Below are 15,635 nucleotides of genomic sequence, written 5' to 3'. Positions count from 1 at the left end.
CCGGGCAGACACTGGTTTCAGGTCCACTGCTGCCACCTCCTCCTGGCCAGGGTTTCTGATGGGACATGCTTCTGCACCAACACAGGGGACCCTGAGGAACAGAAAGTTCCCAACGAGGCTAGGGGGCAAGTGACAGTCTCAGGGCACCAAGGCCCTACTGCATCTGGCACCCTGAATTGGGCAGCAGCTCCTGCAAATGAGAAGCCACTGCCTTTGTTAGGTAGGTCATTGTCCCATAGGCCCCACTTGGAGCACTGTCATAAAAGAAGTGGCAAATGCCTGTGGCTTGGTCTTTGTCCAGGGTGTCCACGGCTCCAATCGACATCTGCAGCAGGAAGACCGAGGCAAAGAATGAACAGACTTCCTTCCCTCTCTGGCCCTGGGAGGACGGTATGTGCTAGAAGCCAGCAGCCCCCAGCGAAGGGCTCTAAGCCCAAGGGCGGGAGCCACGAGTGCCCGGAAAGGGACATCCAGCCTCTCCTCTGGGCACCACACTGTGCTCCCACGTGCCTTGGTCTGCAGCATGGCTCTGACTCCGCAACGACAGGACGGCTCCTCCCACCCCAGCTCCGGGTGCAGGGTAAGTAGCTGGTTTACCCAGGGCCCCACCCATAGCAAGTCATGTTTGCGCCAAAACCTAGGCCCAAACGACTCTCTCCATTTCCAAACATCTTTAGACTTCCCTAGTGGCCACTGTGCCATTTTCTAACCAACCGGTTGATGGTTCTTTTCACCATCTGTGATGACATTTTCTTTGAGAATCGTCTTTCCTACTGGACAAAGAAGCCTCAGCCTTGACAGAGATAGATACCAGCCTGGCTGCTACCTTGCCTCTGCCCCACCTCGGCTGGGGGCGTGACAGGGCAGGCCTGGGCACACCCACCTGGTCGTGCAGGAACAGCTGGTTGGCCGTCCGCACGATCTGGTCCACGTGGATGATGCCCCCGATGCTGTTCATGTCGGTGTCCGAGAGCAGCGTCAGCACCATGATGGCCTCCACCAGCAGCTGCCGGTACTCGGGCTGTGGCACGCGGTTCAGCACCGACTCCACGTGCACGGCAAACTTGATCTCCTGGGGGGTCATCTGCCAAAGGGACCAGCGGAGGGGTCAGGAGGGAGCGGAGGACAGCCAGCCCTGCTCCCAGCGCGGGCCGCGGCACCCGTGGCCTCCAGGGCTCGGCCCAAATGCTGCCTCCTTTCTGGCCACATTCTTGATGCCGGCAGCCAGAACCCTCTGGAGCGGGAGGCCGACAACTTCGCAGTGGGGGTGAGTTGGCCTTGTCCTCACTTGATTTACCTACCCCACTAGACTGGGACGTCCAGGGGCCAGGGCCCTCTGCTCATTCCTTTCTTCCTCCTCACTCCGGCCGGCATATAGCACCGGGTCTCGGGCGCGGTAAACACTCAGTGTGTGAAAGAATGCATAGGGGAAAGGGAAGCAGGAAGCTGACTGTCCTCGGCAGAAGGGGCGGCAGTGTGTGGGGCCACAGCTTTGCTCTTACGGGCGCTTTCAAGGGCAAAGGTAAAGCTCTTGACAGGCAGATCTGTGGTGTGGGAAGCACGCCCTCGCGCCCTGCGGGGAGACCGGCCGTAGGTGGGCACCAGGCTTTCCCCGTCCTACCTCTCTCGTCGTTGACGACGGCAGCACGTATCCATCGATGGACAGACCGTGGCACTGGAGGCAGAGCACAGCACGCGTCGGTCAGACTCCGGAGCCGGGGAAGTGTGCACACGCATTCACACACTCTCCAGTCACTCTGCTCTGGAAACCTGCACGCGGGCTGCACACGCCAGACTGCTCGCGTTATTTTTAGAGCGCTTGTTCTCACTGCCCACAGGCTGTGTTTTTGATGGACCAATTCTAGGGAAGCAGCAGGCGGCTTTCAGATCGCACACGAACAATGCCCCAGGGAGCTGCTGGGTCCTCTGGAAGCTCCGCGTTTCACTTGGCAACTGGGCCCTGCCGGCGGCGCGGCCCCCTTCAGGGCCATATAAAGGGAGATTTTCATGGCTCCTGCTGGCGCAGTGATACTTCTGTGCCTTTGCAGGCATCTATTTTTGAGATTACTATAATAAGCACCAATCACAAAAGACTCGAGCACATGCACAGACATGCACACGCACACCCTCGTATATAAATATCCAACGCCGGCTCAACACAAAATGCTGCTTTTTCATAATAGAAGTGTCTTGGGATTGAACCAGGAGAGGTCTGGATGGAAGTGTATGATGCCCCAGGAAGAGTGGGGAGCTTTTCTAGGAAGTTCGTTCTAGTCTAATTCGAATTGGCTGCCTTCTAAATCCCAGGGGTTGGCAGGCCCAGGACAGGGGGGCAGCAAACGCCCACGCCTCCGGAGCAGAGGTGGGGGAAGGGGAAACCGAGGCTCCTGTGGGCTCTGAGGGCATTGCTGCTCTGTGCGGACCAGCTGCCTGAGGACAGGGCCCACTCGGACCTCCCCGTGCTCAGCGCTGTGAAGGCCTCCGTCCCCACGAAGCAGAGACGCTAAAGCTCCCTACTGGCCCAGGGGCCGCTGCCCCAGCAACCGAACAGCTGAAACGTGCTGTGCCTTTGGGAAGGGGGTTGTAGTACATGCTCATTTGGGATGACTTTCCTCTCCTTGCCTATGGTGTAATGAGCTAACAAAAATAGTTTAAAAAAAGAAACAAAACAAAACAAAACAAAACACCAGTCCTCCCCATGGTTCTTAATTTGCACCAAAGCTTTTAACTGAGCTTTTAACTTTTAACGTGCCTGGGTGCGAGGAAAGACGAGCTGCGGCAGGACCTGGGGGACACACAAGTGCCCTGTGGGGGTGGGGGGTGTGCAGAGCAAAGTGGTGTGGCTTCCACCACTGCCCCATCCTTGGTCACCCATGTGTGCAGCCTCCGCTGTGTTCTGGTGTGTGCAGGGCAGGCTGTGGCTTCTGATAACCTCCGCTGATATTTTCATGGCTTCAGGCAGCCCGAGAACTGCAGCCCTGTCAGCTGGCCGCAGGCCTGGGGGCAGCTGGTGCAATGGAGGGGGGCTGGGGGCCCCATCCTCTAGGAACAGAGCCAGAGGCGGCCCCGGGGAGGTGGGTTTGTGCTTCAGGCCACCCGGGGCCTGACACGGGGCCCTACAGCCCCAGATGTGTGTATCACGTTGCTGAATGGTACAGAGGCCACCACCAGGCACACATGGGAGGCTAAGGCCTGGGGGTGCCACTGCAGGTCACCTATGTCACAGTGTTGTCATCAAAAGCCTTCCCTGCCTTATCTCATTTTGGTCTATCTTGACTTTTCTATGTTCCTGAAATAGGTCAAATGTGGTCCCACAGAGCTTGCACCGCCCCCTGATCTTACATGCTGCGGTTTCAGCCGGCCATTCTCAGGTGGGACAATCTGCTGCCCGGGGACACTTGGCAATGTCCAGAGATAGTTTTGGTTGTCACAACTGGCGGGGGGAGTGTCGGGGGGCATCCAGTGCACGAAGGCCTGGGATGTTGCCTAATGTCCCACGATGCACAGAAGAGCTCCCACAAAAAAAGAATTACTCGGCCTTGAATATCAACAGGGCCAAACATCAGAGGGGAAGGAACCCTGCTCTAGGCTGGGGGCTCCCCAAGCTCAGGGGCCAAGTCCGCTCACTCTGCAGGGGCCACCATACTTCACAAAGGAAGTAGGGCGGTGCCTCGTTCCCCTGGGAGGGTGTGTCCCCAGCGACAGGGCTGGTGGAATGCAGTCCAGTGGCCAAGCTTACCTTCTGAAGTATCTTCCACACCTTCTGGTAGAATCCCACAGGGACCCTGTTGATGGCTCCGTCCAGCCTTCTCCTGCGGAGCCACTGGCCCTGGCGCTCCCCCCAGCCAATGTGGTGCCCGCCCGAGTCTGAGGATGACGTGCCAGTGGGCGAGGATGGGGTGCTGGACCTCTGCAAGACACAGGGAGCGTGGCCTTCAGAATCTGCAGAAACGGAACCCCACAGGACTACTGGCCCTCGTGAGGGAGGACTCTGTTGATTCCTCAAAACAGAGACCATAGGCCCAGAAGGAACATAGTTCCTTGATTGCACTCGGGCCATTTCCTGCAGCTGGACTCATTCTTTCCTGTACAGGCTGGCTACTGATCTCTTTTCGTGTACTCCTCCCAGCCCCTGAGAGGGGGGTACATCACCAAAGGACCCTGACCTGACCACGGGGAGGCCTAGCAGGCCAGAGTGCAGCCCCTGGGGTCAGACTGTGACTCCCAAGTCAACGCCGCTGCATCTACCCAGTTGCTCTGGGTCTCGGCCTCCCCTGTCCAATGGGTCACAGTCACACCTGCTGTGGGGAGCCATGAGCACTCACTGCAGGAAGACACAGAAAACCCTGAAAGCGCACCTGCCTTGAGGTAAGGACACACGGGACTCAGCTGTCCCTGCCAAGGCCCTCTGGCATCACCGCACGAGGGAGGCGAGAGCGAGCCCAGGCCAGTAAAGGCCAAAGTGGCCACTTTACTTGCACAGTGCCCCACAGAGGCAGTGGTCATCTCCCTGTCCTGCGGGTGCCGCAGACAAGGCAACACAGCATATGGGGGAAGGGGGAGAGGGGTGGAGTAAAGGCTGGGAATCCTTCTTGAGTAGCGAGGCCTCTGAGAGGGCGGTATATTTTCCCCCCACCCCACCCCCATCCCTTTGAGTCCCTTTGTTTGCCTGTTCTTGGCCCTGGACTCCACCCTAACCGGGGAGCATGGCAGCCGCCGAGCTGGAACACAGGCTTTGCTGAAGCAGAGGGAGCATGTCATCCCATTCCCTCCTCCTGGCCGGAGGCTGGCCTTATTCTGGCCTTCGAGAGCCAAGCGCTGGGGCAGGGCCAGCACTTCCGCTTCTGGCCTCAGGAGCCAGCAGGCCCGCCCACGACTGCAGATGCAGCGCCCAGAGGCGCCCAGTGGGGGCCTGGAGCTCCGGCTTTCAGGCCGGGCTGGCTTCCTGGGGGGAGGGGGGCGGGGGAGTATGGCAAGGCTCACAGCCTGCTTTCTGCCAGAGGATGGGTTCTTACTTGCCCATCTACAGGGCAGCAGAGGGTAACTGTCATCCTCCTGTGTTATCTTGCTCCAGCCTAGCTGGTACCTTCATTTCTCAATGCACAACCTCGATCTTAAAGGTTTAAAAATGAAATCCAAATGGAGAGCATGCTAGCAGGCCAGGAGGCAGTTTTCCCTATGTACTCATTTTGACTTCATCGGATCTTATTTTGAAAAGGCTGTTAGGCTGGGTTATTCCATGGGGCTCATTACTGCCATTTAAATACGGCAACAATTAGATACAAATAAAAGTAATTACAGCCGCACTCATCAATGACTCAGCTGGTTTTCTCCTTCTAGTTTCAAGAGGAAGATTAAGACTCGCTTCTGCAATTAGAATATTTCCTACTCCTCAGGCCAAGCCAGGGCGTCGTGAGTACAAGGTGCTCATCAACACTTGTAGGCCCTGGCTCACCACCACAGCTCAGAAGAAAGGCATAGAACCAGTACCCTGAAGGTTCCAGAAGCTCCTGGACAGAGCTCAAATCAAGAACTTCTCAGCTTTCCTTCTAGACCCTCTTCATAATGACATTCAAATGAAAACTCTTAAACCTGGTCAAAGCTGTGGGAGTTAGGGATGAGGTGGGTGCACGAGAAGGACAAGAGCATTCAGACACCACGAACGCAGAGGCGGTGAGGAGGACAGTCGGGATGCGTGGTTTACCGCGGACTTGGAGGAATGCGCACTGCTGGACATGGCCTGGCTCACAGAAAACAGCTATAAAACAAAGAGAGTCCACTCAGTCATGTGCAGTGACACCGAAGGACGCAAGCAGACAGGAGGAACACAGAACAGCATCAAGAACCCCCGCGGAAAGAAGGCGCAGAGGAGGCAGGCGGGCAGGCAGAAGTTTCCACTCACCGTCCAGGCCAAGAGCCCCAGATGCCAGCCAGCGCAGAGCTCAAGGCTCCATGTCACGGGGGACTTTGGAAATTATCTTTCTCGGGAGGATGAAATGTTACCCATTCTAGTCCTCGCAGGAGATGCCTTATCAAGTTAGGACACAATTTATTTTCCAAAGTCCCAGCCACAAAGCATTAATCTTTAAGAGTTGTGAAAATCAGGGCACCTGGGTGGCTCAGTGGGTTAAAGCCTCTGCCTTCAGCTCAGGTCGTGATCCCAGGGTTCTGGGATTGAGCCCCACATCGGGCTCTCTGCTCAGCAGCGAGCCTGCTTCCCCTGCTCTCTCTCTGCCTGCCTCTCTGCCTGCTTGTGACCTCTGTCAATTAAAAAAATCTTAAAAGGGATGCCTGGGTGGCTCAGTTGTTAGGTGGCTGCCTTCAGCTCAGGTCATGATCCCAGGGTCCTGGGATCGAGTCCCACATCAGGCTCCTTACTCGGCAGGGAGCCTGCTTCTCCCTCTGCCTCTGCCTGCCTGTGCTTGCTCGCTCTCCCTCTGTCTCTGACAAATAAAAAAAAAAAAATCTTAAAAAAAAAAAAAAGTGAAAATCTGTAGAAATCAATCAAATATCTGCCCATAACCAGCACTTAGCATCTGGCCCTACTGGCATTAAATAGATATTTATTAAATGAACAGGTAAGAGCAGGCTGATGACCTTTGCCCAAACAAATATTTCCTCATCTAAAAATCTATAATATATCCTTAACTTGCATGGGGATAGTGCCTGGGCAAAAACCGTGCACCCGTGGAGTTCTTGCAAAAGTGAGTCAAAATTTAAAATGTTAAAGCATCTATAAAATTTTGGAGAGAAAATAATGTCTTTCCTTGATGTAAGGGGCCAAACAGAAAACTTGTACTGGCGGAATCTAAACCTAGCAACGTCGATCATTTTGTCCCAGAAGATACAAGGACAGTACTAAATGGAGGCAGGAGCCAGCCATAGTCCCCCACAGGGTGCGACAGTCGGGGTCTGGTGCCACCGAGTGGCTAGCAAAGGAAGATGTTTGCAAAGTTGGTTCCTGACTTGGAAAGAACCTAAGGTAGCAGCAGAGACAACATGGAGAATGTGCATGTCACTCTCCAAGTCCTCGACGCTCGCTCGCTCACAGGGCACTGAATCATGGGGAATGTGCTTCAGACTTTCTGGAGGGAAGCGGAAGAAAAGGGTCCCAAAGGTGCCTGGAAAGAACGGTATCCGTACACTGTTTTCCTTCCAGGGTTAAATTCCCCCAGGCAGTGTGGGGACAGGGATAGCAGTATTCTTTCTAGTCATATAATCAATGACCATGTTTTACTTTTCTCTACTTCCTTTTTTTTGCATAGAAACTCCTGGCAAGGCAGAGCCCAGAACCACATCTCACAAAGCCTCTTATTAAACCCAAGAGCTTGGTAAATGGATTTATGGTAAGGCCTCCTCTCCTGCTCTGCCTGCCCGCCACAGCCCGAGAAGCTACCTCCACCCAAGCGGATTTGATGGGCAAAATCACTCTCCATATTCGCAGCCTTGCTTTCCACATCCAAGCCAGAAAGAACACAAATCTGAACACAAAGCACACGTGTGAAGGACAGAACAAGACAATGTTTCACCTGGTCGTCAGCACTAAATCGCCTAGTCATCTGAAAGTAAAAATACGTCAGGACATAAACAAAAGCCAGTTTCAAATCAAGGATGCCCTACTTCTATCAACCTCTCGGAAATCCAGGAGTGTGCTGGCCCAGCTGCTGGGTGTGACCCACGAGCGCCTCAGGGACTCAATCTACTGAGTCATCATCTGACACAGAGAAGAGAATCTAAGTACATTTCTCACTCGGGTGGTGGTCAGAAGGACACTCTGCTTCCTCTTACAGACCAGGTAAGTTCTAGCCCCATCCCTGGCACACGAGGACTGAAGAGCTATGGCCTTGAGGTCCTGGGGGATCACTTCAGAAGGAATTTCTGGGGGCACCTGGGTGGCTCAGTGGGTTGAGCCTCTGCCTTCAGCTCAGGTCATGATCCCAGGGTCCTGGGATGGAGCCCTGCATCTGGCTCTCTGCTCACCGGGGAGCCTGATTCCCCCTCCCTCTCTCTCTCTCTCTGCCTGCCTCTCTGCCTACTTGTGATCCCTGTCAAATAAATAAAATCTTTAAAAAAAAAAAAGAAGGAATTTCTGGTGAGGTTAAAAGTGAACCGAGGAGAGAGACAGCAGTGGACGGCGGCAAACCCAGGTATCATGAGTGTCCTGTTCTATTTCTACCTTCTTTGTGCTACGTCATCTGAAGGACACATTTCACGGCAAGACGATTCAGTTACATTTTGTATGACTCTACTTTTGGAATAGCTGTGGCCTTCCACCGAGAAAGTGTGGTTCTCGGCAACAGAGACCAACATGGGTAAGGGTGTTTTCTGGAATGTTCACAGAATTCTTAGATATCTGGGTAGAATGTGTTCAGATTTCAGGACAGCAGGGATCACACATCCTCTACAAAGAGCACCGTGCAGGCCCTGGGTTTCTAGCACTTTCTGAGGTGAGCCCAGGTAGGACAACCACTTCTTTCCCAGCACTGCCACCAAGGGTCCTGTCTTACCTGTTTCATCTCGCTCCTCAGCCTGTTAATGCCACTCCTCTCGGTTTTGGTGACCCCAGTGTGTCCCACTTCATGGATGGAGATGGCAGGGCTGGATGTGGAGGAATGGATAGGGCGCACTGGAGGGGAAACACATACATGGCTCTTAGAAACTACTAGCGTCCACCCCGAGGGAGGAATACATGCCCTGTGCTTCTTTTTATCCACCTCTAGCTCTCCCACTTGATGAAAAACTCCAGAAGGAGACAGCCTCCTCCGCTCCAGCCAGTGCTCTCTTTCCAGCCCCTGGCACGGCACCTGCTACACGGCCCCGGCCCCAAGGGTGTCGGAGTCAAGGGCTGAAAAGGTGAACATCACTTAATTAAGCGGCACACAAAAAAAAACCCCAACGGAGTGGCCATAAAACCCTTTAATGAGTTTTTTTTTTTTTTTTTTAATTTCTTCTCCAAAAGCACACCTTCCTTGTAGAAAAGTAAGGCCACCCCACTATGGGACCCTTGGGGGCTGGAGAGGAAGTCCTCGGAGAAGAAGCCAGCGGAGGGCTGCAGGCGGAGACCTGGCTGCCCCAGGCCCGGCGCGCTCCTGCCGACACAGGAGGGGTGGGGTGGCTCCCGTCAGTCGCCTCACTTTCAACCTGCTGTGGCAGCCTCCGGACTCGGACTCGGGGCTCTGTGCGCCCCGCCCCTCCCCGCGCACCGCTTCTCAGTGCTTGGGCCGCAGCAATCATTCTGAAGGCAGGGCTGATCATGTCACACTCGGAGTCCTTCCAGGCCTCCCTCTGCCTTCAGGGTGAAGCCCTCCTGCCGAGTCCCACCAGCTCCCCCCCCCCCCCCCCCCCCGTGCCCCGAGCCCCGCCCCCGGCTGGTCCCCCCTCCCCCCCACCCCCCAGCCCCGCACTCCTGGCCAGCTACAAGGTGCTGCACGTTTGCACGTGCTGCCCCCGCCCACCCCACCCGCTCCTCTGCAAACCCAGCTCAATGGTCACATCCTCAGAGCGGCTTCCCCTGAGTGCCCAGCCTTCCCACCGGGCCCCCACTGAAGCCGCAGAGTGGAGGGTGCCATCTAGGACAGCGGAGATGACTAAGGAGCCAGCAGATACCGACATTTAAAGGACAGCGGGGAGGAAGGATACCAGGAAGGTAGAGAACAGAAGCCAGAAGCTACAGCAGGGCCTGTATAGGGTGGGCAGAGCTGGAAATATCTCCAACATCTCAGGCTTTAACCAAAATTCCGAGACTGTTTGAGTCTCTTAACTTACAAAAATTGAACGATGACGGAAGACAATTAACAAATGATGTTATGTGTAAAAAGACGGCAATTAGCCTTGCTTGCAATTAGACATATTTATAGCTTTCAAGTGACACTACTCTGTTCTCAATTTTGTAAGCATCTATAGCTTTAGATCTAATACCAAAGTTTTCGTAATTATCTGTGTCAAACCCCGAATATTATTTTCATGAGCAGGAACACATAAAATATTTATCTTGCATATTTACATTTCAAGGACTGTGCATTTGAATAGAACTGAAAATTACTTTTGGAAAAGGATCTCAAGCACTCCTCCTTCAGGAAAGGAGAAAAGCGACCAAAACACATCTGATTGCACGATGCCGTCTTTGTTTGCTGGCTGGTGTGCACTCTGGGGAAAAAATACGAAGTACCCGATGTCCTTCTTATTAAATAAAAAGAATGACAGCCCACACGGCATTTCTTTGGCTTGATGAAATAAATTTGCCAATGTGTCTGCAAATCATTTTGCTTTATTATGAGGGGGAGAAATGATAATTGCTTCAATTATAATTAGGGAGCATTTGAGAACAGAATTCCACCAGGACTCGGGCGATTATACTTCCTAGCACAGCAAACAAGGTTCTGGTACAGATCAGAACGGAGTGAGCAAAATGGAGAAGCAACCTCAGCAAGAAGGTGCTAGAAGTAGAGGCCTCTACTCGCCTGAACGGCAGTGGGGGTCTGCTTGAGAGTGCTTCAAGCCAAATCAAGGGCAGGGTCACCTCACCCCCTCCTCACACGTGTGCACAAGTGACGGCGGAGGGAGGGAGGGGGCAGGCTGGGGCGCGTGCCACACCCACACGAGACAACAGCACTAGCAGCAGGTCGCTGAGGGGTCACAGAGGCCAATAGGCTGAAATCTGGACCTAGGACTGTACCTCCCCATAAAGTAGGAATCTGAACCTCATAGGTTCTGTCCACGACCGCAGTATCGGGAGCCCCTGGGCCCGCCAGCCCAGCCCCCTCTGGTCCCCCAAAATGGTGAACTGAGCATTTACTTACTGCTTCTCTCGACGCCAAACTCTTTTCCACTGAGAATATGGTGCAGGAGGCTTTTCATGTCGAAAGGGCTGAGGTTCATCAAACTTTCAGAAGCTTCTTCTCCTATAAATACACACCTTTTAAGTGTCTCTGACACAGGGCTGGTGGCACGTAGAGGCAGGTGGGCCTGGGGGAGGTGGTGACAAAGGCCACTGTGGCGGGTCTCCCTGCTTGGGATGCCCTCACTACCAGTTCAGGGATGAACAGGGCTGCTCCTCGGTGATTCTAACCTGTGGTTTCAATATTCGGACATGTAATTTTTCACACTGTGATGATTCCAGTGTTGGAGCGCGTCTCACTGTTCACTTACATCTCTAAATCGGCAGGGTGACTCCCGGTGGGAGGTGCTAGGAAGTGGGGGATGGCCTCTCGCCGCAAGGACATACAGTAGGAACTTAGCTACAGACGCAGGGCCCAAGACCCTCGTGCCTCACTCTCCCTGACGCATGAAAGTCGGCGTCTACATGACAGAACCTGGGAAAGCATGAGCACAAGCAAAGGCCCAGAAGCTCTGCTTCCAAAACCCTTGGGCAGGCTCCCCGTGGGGCAGGGGGAGAGGGCGGGACCCCCCCCCCCCCCCCCCCCGCGCCCAATTGCACACACGTACCTGAGCAGTTCAGGCTCCGTGCCAGCTCCGTGGCCATCACCTGAATGATCAGTCCGATCCGGAGTCTGAGCATCTCCACGAAGAGGCTGGGCTGTGCCCTGACGTACATGGCCAGGTAGACCACAATCTCCTGAGGCAGACACATGCCCGGGCGGCGTTGCAGAGACCGGCTGCGGGGGGGAGAGGCCCCTGCGCCTGGAGGAAGGCGGCCGCCCCGCCCCGCCCCTCCCCAGCCCCCGGACCTGTGTGAGGACAGCGATGCTGATGTCCTGCCCACTGGCTTCGTAGATGAGTTTTGTGAGCTCCTCGGGGGGCAGGGGACTAGGAAGAAGCATCAAGACACAAGCACCATGAGAGATGCCCAGGAGGGGTCTGCCCTGCCCTCCACAGAACAGCCTTATTTTCCCGTGGGAGGCTCCCAAGTGACAGGGTTTTAAAAAGACCCTCTTCCTGGGGCGCCTGGGTGGCTCAGTCAGGTTAGTATCCAACTCTCGATTTCGGCTCAGGTCATGGTCTCTGGCTGGTGGGACTGAGCCCCGTGTAGGGCTCCCTGCTCAGCGCAGAGTCTGCTTGTCCCTCTCCTTCTGCTCCCCGCAACCTGGGCTTGTGCTCTCACTCTCTCTCAACTAAGTAAATCTTTAAAACAAACAAAGACCCTCTTCCTGAGTGGTAGATGGCACAGATGCTCTCAACACAGTCCCACAAGGCCCCACAAACGTCAGGTCCCCAGGCTGAAGGCTTACGCAGAGATAGTCTTCTCCCGGGGCTCTGGCGGCAGGCCCACCGTGAGCTGCTTCTGGTGTGACAGCAGGTCCGTGCAGGCCTAATCACGTAGGGAAAAGGGTGAGGGCCACGGTGACAGTGGGGGAGAGGGGGAAGTCAGCAAAGCCAACAGGCAAGTGTCACCGCCCATAAGACCATAAATTTACCTTGACAAACTTTATAACCCAGGTTGCCGTTTATTTGAAAATTCATGTATAGACCCCAGACTGAGCAACCCAGGCAGGGCTGGGGCCCTGTGAGCTCTGTGGCCTGGGCCTGGCCCTGCAGGGCCCTCTAGGGTACTCGGCGCCCACCCAGCAGAGCAAACACACTGCATACGCAGCTATTCCACAAGGGAGATGAGCTGCCGTGAGTCCAAAGATACCAATGTTAAGGTTAAAGTCTTCAGTTGTCAAGTGTCCCCATTATTCACGTACAACAAACACCTGTCGCCTTAACAGTAACACTGCACTCTAATGTCTTAGAAAGCAGTTCTGGGTTTTGCAGGACCTCGGGGTTAAAACGTTAATCATGATTGCACTGCAGATGGGCAGATTTAAGAACGCTGCATGAAAGGGTTGCCAGGCCACAGAGCATTTTCATTTTATTTCTTGGTAAACCTTCTTCTGCAGCTAAAAAGGAACCAAACTAATCAACTTGCATTTCATTTCCTTTGTTTGCTCTCCAAGAGCAGTGGGAGGCCAGGAGAGGAGGGCCTGTTCCATCTGTGTTTTCGATAACTGCTTTTCTCTACAAATAGGAGGTGCTCACTTCCAGCTTTACAACAGAAAGAGGGCACGGGGCTGGAAAGAACACACGGGAGTCCCGAGTGCACTTGCTCTGACCTCCGCCAGGACCTCCACTTTCTTCCTGAGCAGGCCAGAGATATAGCGGATCAAACCCCACTCCTGGTTCAAGCCAGCTTTCCTGTAGAGCTCGCTGAGGAGGTTGTGAACCGTGACCCCGTGTTGTCCGGAAAGATTTGTGTCCCAGCTGGGGCCCCTGTCGAGAGAGGGAAAACCCCGGAAGTATGGCCTGCAATGCTTAAGGGCCGGATTCTCTTGCAGCAGAGCTCACTTGGCAGGGAAGGAAATGAATCACCACACATTCTGCCAAGCTCTGGGGGCCCTGCTGGTGCCTCTGAGTCTCACCAAGAGGGTTCCATCTTACCAAAGCATCCCTTCTATTTGAAACAGAAGCCTAACAACAGGAAGCAGTGAGATCCTGGCCTCGCTCAGCCTTCTCATCCCAGGAGGCCAGTGCTAGTAGGCAGAGAAGGGGATAGAAGTCTGTTGGTGGTGATCCTGGATAATCCGGGTGAATCGTGACCTGGTGTGCTGGAAGGCCAAGAAAACTAGAACAAAGAGTCAAGGAGAACGGAGCGAGCTGGGGCTGGCGAAGACCGTAAACTTACTTTATTACATACAGGATGTACAGAATGTCTGCTTGTTCCTGGAGGTTCGCACAATCTTTCAGCTGCTCCACGAGCTTCTCACAGTCCACGTCACCCTGGTCATCTCTGGGCCACTGGAAGTCCTCTTCAGGCGCCTGGCCACACAAAAGACAAAGAGCAGGGGAGAGAAGCTAAGCATGTGAACTCACGGAAGACCAGGAAGTAACACCAGCGGGGTCTTGGAACTCTGTCACTGTTGGGCTCCAGGCTCTTGGGGACTCTGCTGTAGCTTCTCATTTATAGGTTTTACTGTTTCTGATCAGCGAATCACTATGCTACTCGATGTTTGCAAGAGATCAGGCCGAATGGGTTAAAATATGTGTAAGTTTTATTTATGCACAGTTGAAAAACAGGTGAAAACCAACCCCTGGTATTAGAACTCAGGCTAGCGGCTCCCACCAGAGTGGAGGGGAGGAGGCCGCTGGGAGAACACCAACGGCGCAGTCCCCACTCCCGGTCTCCTGCTTCTGCCAGGCCCGCCTTTATATAGTTGGTGCTACAATAAAATATCCTTTTGAAAGCAAAACAAACACAAAAAGCATGTAAGCTTTAAATGACCTAAAACTGAGGTTAGGTTAAAAGATTCTCCAGTAGACACTGAATCTTTCTATTCATGTGGGATAAAATTAAGGGAGACTTCTAGATAAAAGAAATTATGGGAACTGGTGGAGAACACCCTGAGATTTTTTTCTCCTTGGGGATCTCTTTCTAGTTTTGTTCCCTGTTCTGCAAATTGGGGCCTGGCTTTGGCTCGCTGGCACGGATAGGACAGGGCTAGGTAGTGAGCTAGCTTATTTCCTCCAGTGTGACAGACTCTAATGACAGGGCAGAAAGGCCTTTTCCCCCATGCAAAATATAAAGGTTTGCATCAAATGCATTGTGAATACAGACCCAAAGCAGACTGCCAACAACTAAGTGAGGGGGTTCCCACTGAAACCCAGAACTTCCAATCCTCAAAGTCCTAGATATCAAAAAATATGATCTTTCAAGTTCAACCTTGTAAAAGAGTTCTTAGGACTATATCAGCATTGAAAAACATTACACTTAAAAAAAAAAAAAAGTGATTCTAAATACTTCACCTTTTTTAGGAGTGGCTGAGGAGAATCAACAAGATTTAGTGATTTCCGGTGAGCACTCAGAACTTTAGTTGGCAAAGTCATGGGAACAACTAGAAAACAAAAGCATAAAGGAAGCCCTTCTGAAGAGGAGGAAGGATAAGATACTTCTTTTGAGAGGCATGGGGGCTACTCCTTGTCCAATACAAACCAATTGAAAGAATGAGTACGTACTTAGTTTAATTTCAGCAAGAATTTACCATGTAGCCACATCATGTGTTAAATCTGGGAACAAGAACTGAGCAGGACATGGGTCTTGCTTAATTTAAGGGGCTGAATTTTGCTTTTCTCTCCTGGAACTCCGGGGAAATGACATAGCATCTAAGGGCTGAAAGGAGCCTTGGAAATAACTGAGGCCAACCTTTGTCTTTCAGATGAGGAGACTAGGAACCAGAGAAGGAAGAGCATGTGAGCAAGGTCACTGGCCTTCTTGTAAGGAAGGCGTCCAGCTCCCGGGAGTCTGGTGTGCATTTCACTTTGCCAGAGCCCCGTGTTGGAGCTTCTGGTGTTTCACCACCTTCGGATGCTGTCATTATCAGTACTTATTCATCAAGCCATCTGTGTCTTCCAGGCTAGATCTTAACATCTTGGGAAAATAGGGGGCTTTCAAGATAGAGATGGGGCATATTTAAAAGGCATTTATAGACCTCCAGGTTATACTAGTAAAGGACATACACATTCTAATTTTACTTTCTCTCAAACCCCACTAACACGGCAGAAAATCATTTTTAAAAATTTTTAAACATCTTTTAAAGATTTTATAAAATTTATTTGTGAGAGAGAGGTAGCGAGAGAGAGCATGAGCGGGAGGAAGGAGCAGGGAGCCTGCCACAGGCGCGATCCCAGGACCCCAGGATCAT

The 15,635-nt window shown here is 53.1% G+C and overlaps 1 protein-coding gene across 3 annotated transcripts in view; it reads right to left on the bottom strand.

The window, feature by feature from the left end:
• Positions 1-6: 6 nt before the first annotated feature.
• PHKA2 (phosphorylase kinase regulatory subunit alpha 2) overlaps positions 7-15,635 on the bottom strand; it is a 76,099-nt gene continuing 60,470 nt past the window's right edge. Inside the window, exons 21-34 of one of the 3 annotated variants that reach the window (XM_059386050.1) lie at positions 14,740-14,828; positions 13,622-13,755; positions 13,053-13,209; positions 12,189-12,268; positions 11,688-11,766; positions 11,446-11,575; positions 10,800-10,901; positions 8,508-8,626; positions 7,530-7,559; positions 5,705-5,758; positions 3,740-3,910; positions 1,622-1,675; positions 884-1,084; positions 7-325 (exon numbers count right to left, since the gene is read on the bottom strand). In XM_059386050.1, coding sequence (XP_059242033.1) covers positions 155-325; positions 884-1,084; positions 1,622-1,675; positions 3,740-3,910; positions 5,705-5,758; positions 7,530-7,559; positions 8,508-8,626; positions 10,800-10,901; positions 11,446-11,575; positions 11,688-11,766; positions 12,189-12,268; positions 13,053-13,209; positions 13,622-13,755; positions 14,740-14,828 — 1,571 coding nt within the window. In that variant the 3' untranslated portion in view covers positions 7-154. Of the gene's footprint in view, positions 326-883; positions 1,085-1,301; positions 1,508-1,621; positions 1,676-3,739; positions 3,911-5,704; positions 5,759-7,529; positions 7,560-8,507; positions 8,627-10,799; positions 10,902-11,445; positions 11,576-11,687; positions 11,767-12,188; positions 12,269-13,052; positions 13,210-13,621; positions 13,756-14,739; positions 14,829-15,635 lie in introns of those variants that run through there. The other 2 variants (XR_009401429.1, XM_059386051.1) reach the window with 2 other exon arrangements.

Source organism: Mustela nigripes, chromosome X (assembly GCF_022355385.1).
Source record: "Mustela nigripes isolate SB6536 chromosome X, MUSNIG.SB6536, whole genome shotgun sequence".
Taxonomy (NCBI): Eukaryota; Metazoa; Chordata; class Mammalia; order Carnivora; family Mustelidae; genus Mustela; species Mustela nigripes.
The sequence above is the reverse complement of the archived record's forward strand: the minus strand, read 5'-3'. Positions and strand labels throughout refer to the sequence as shown.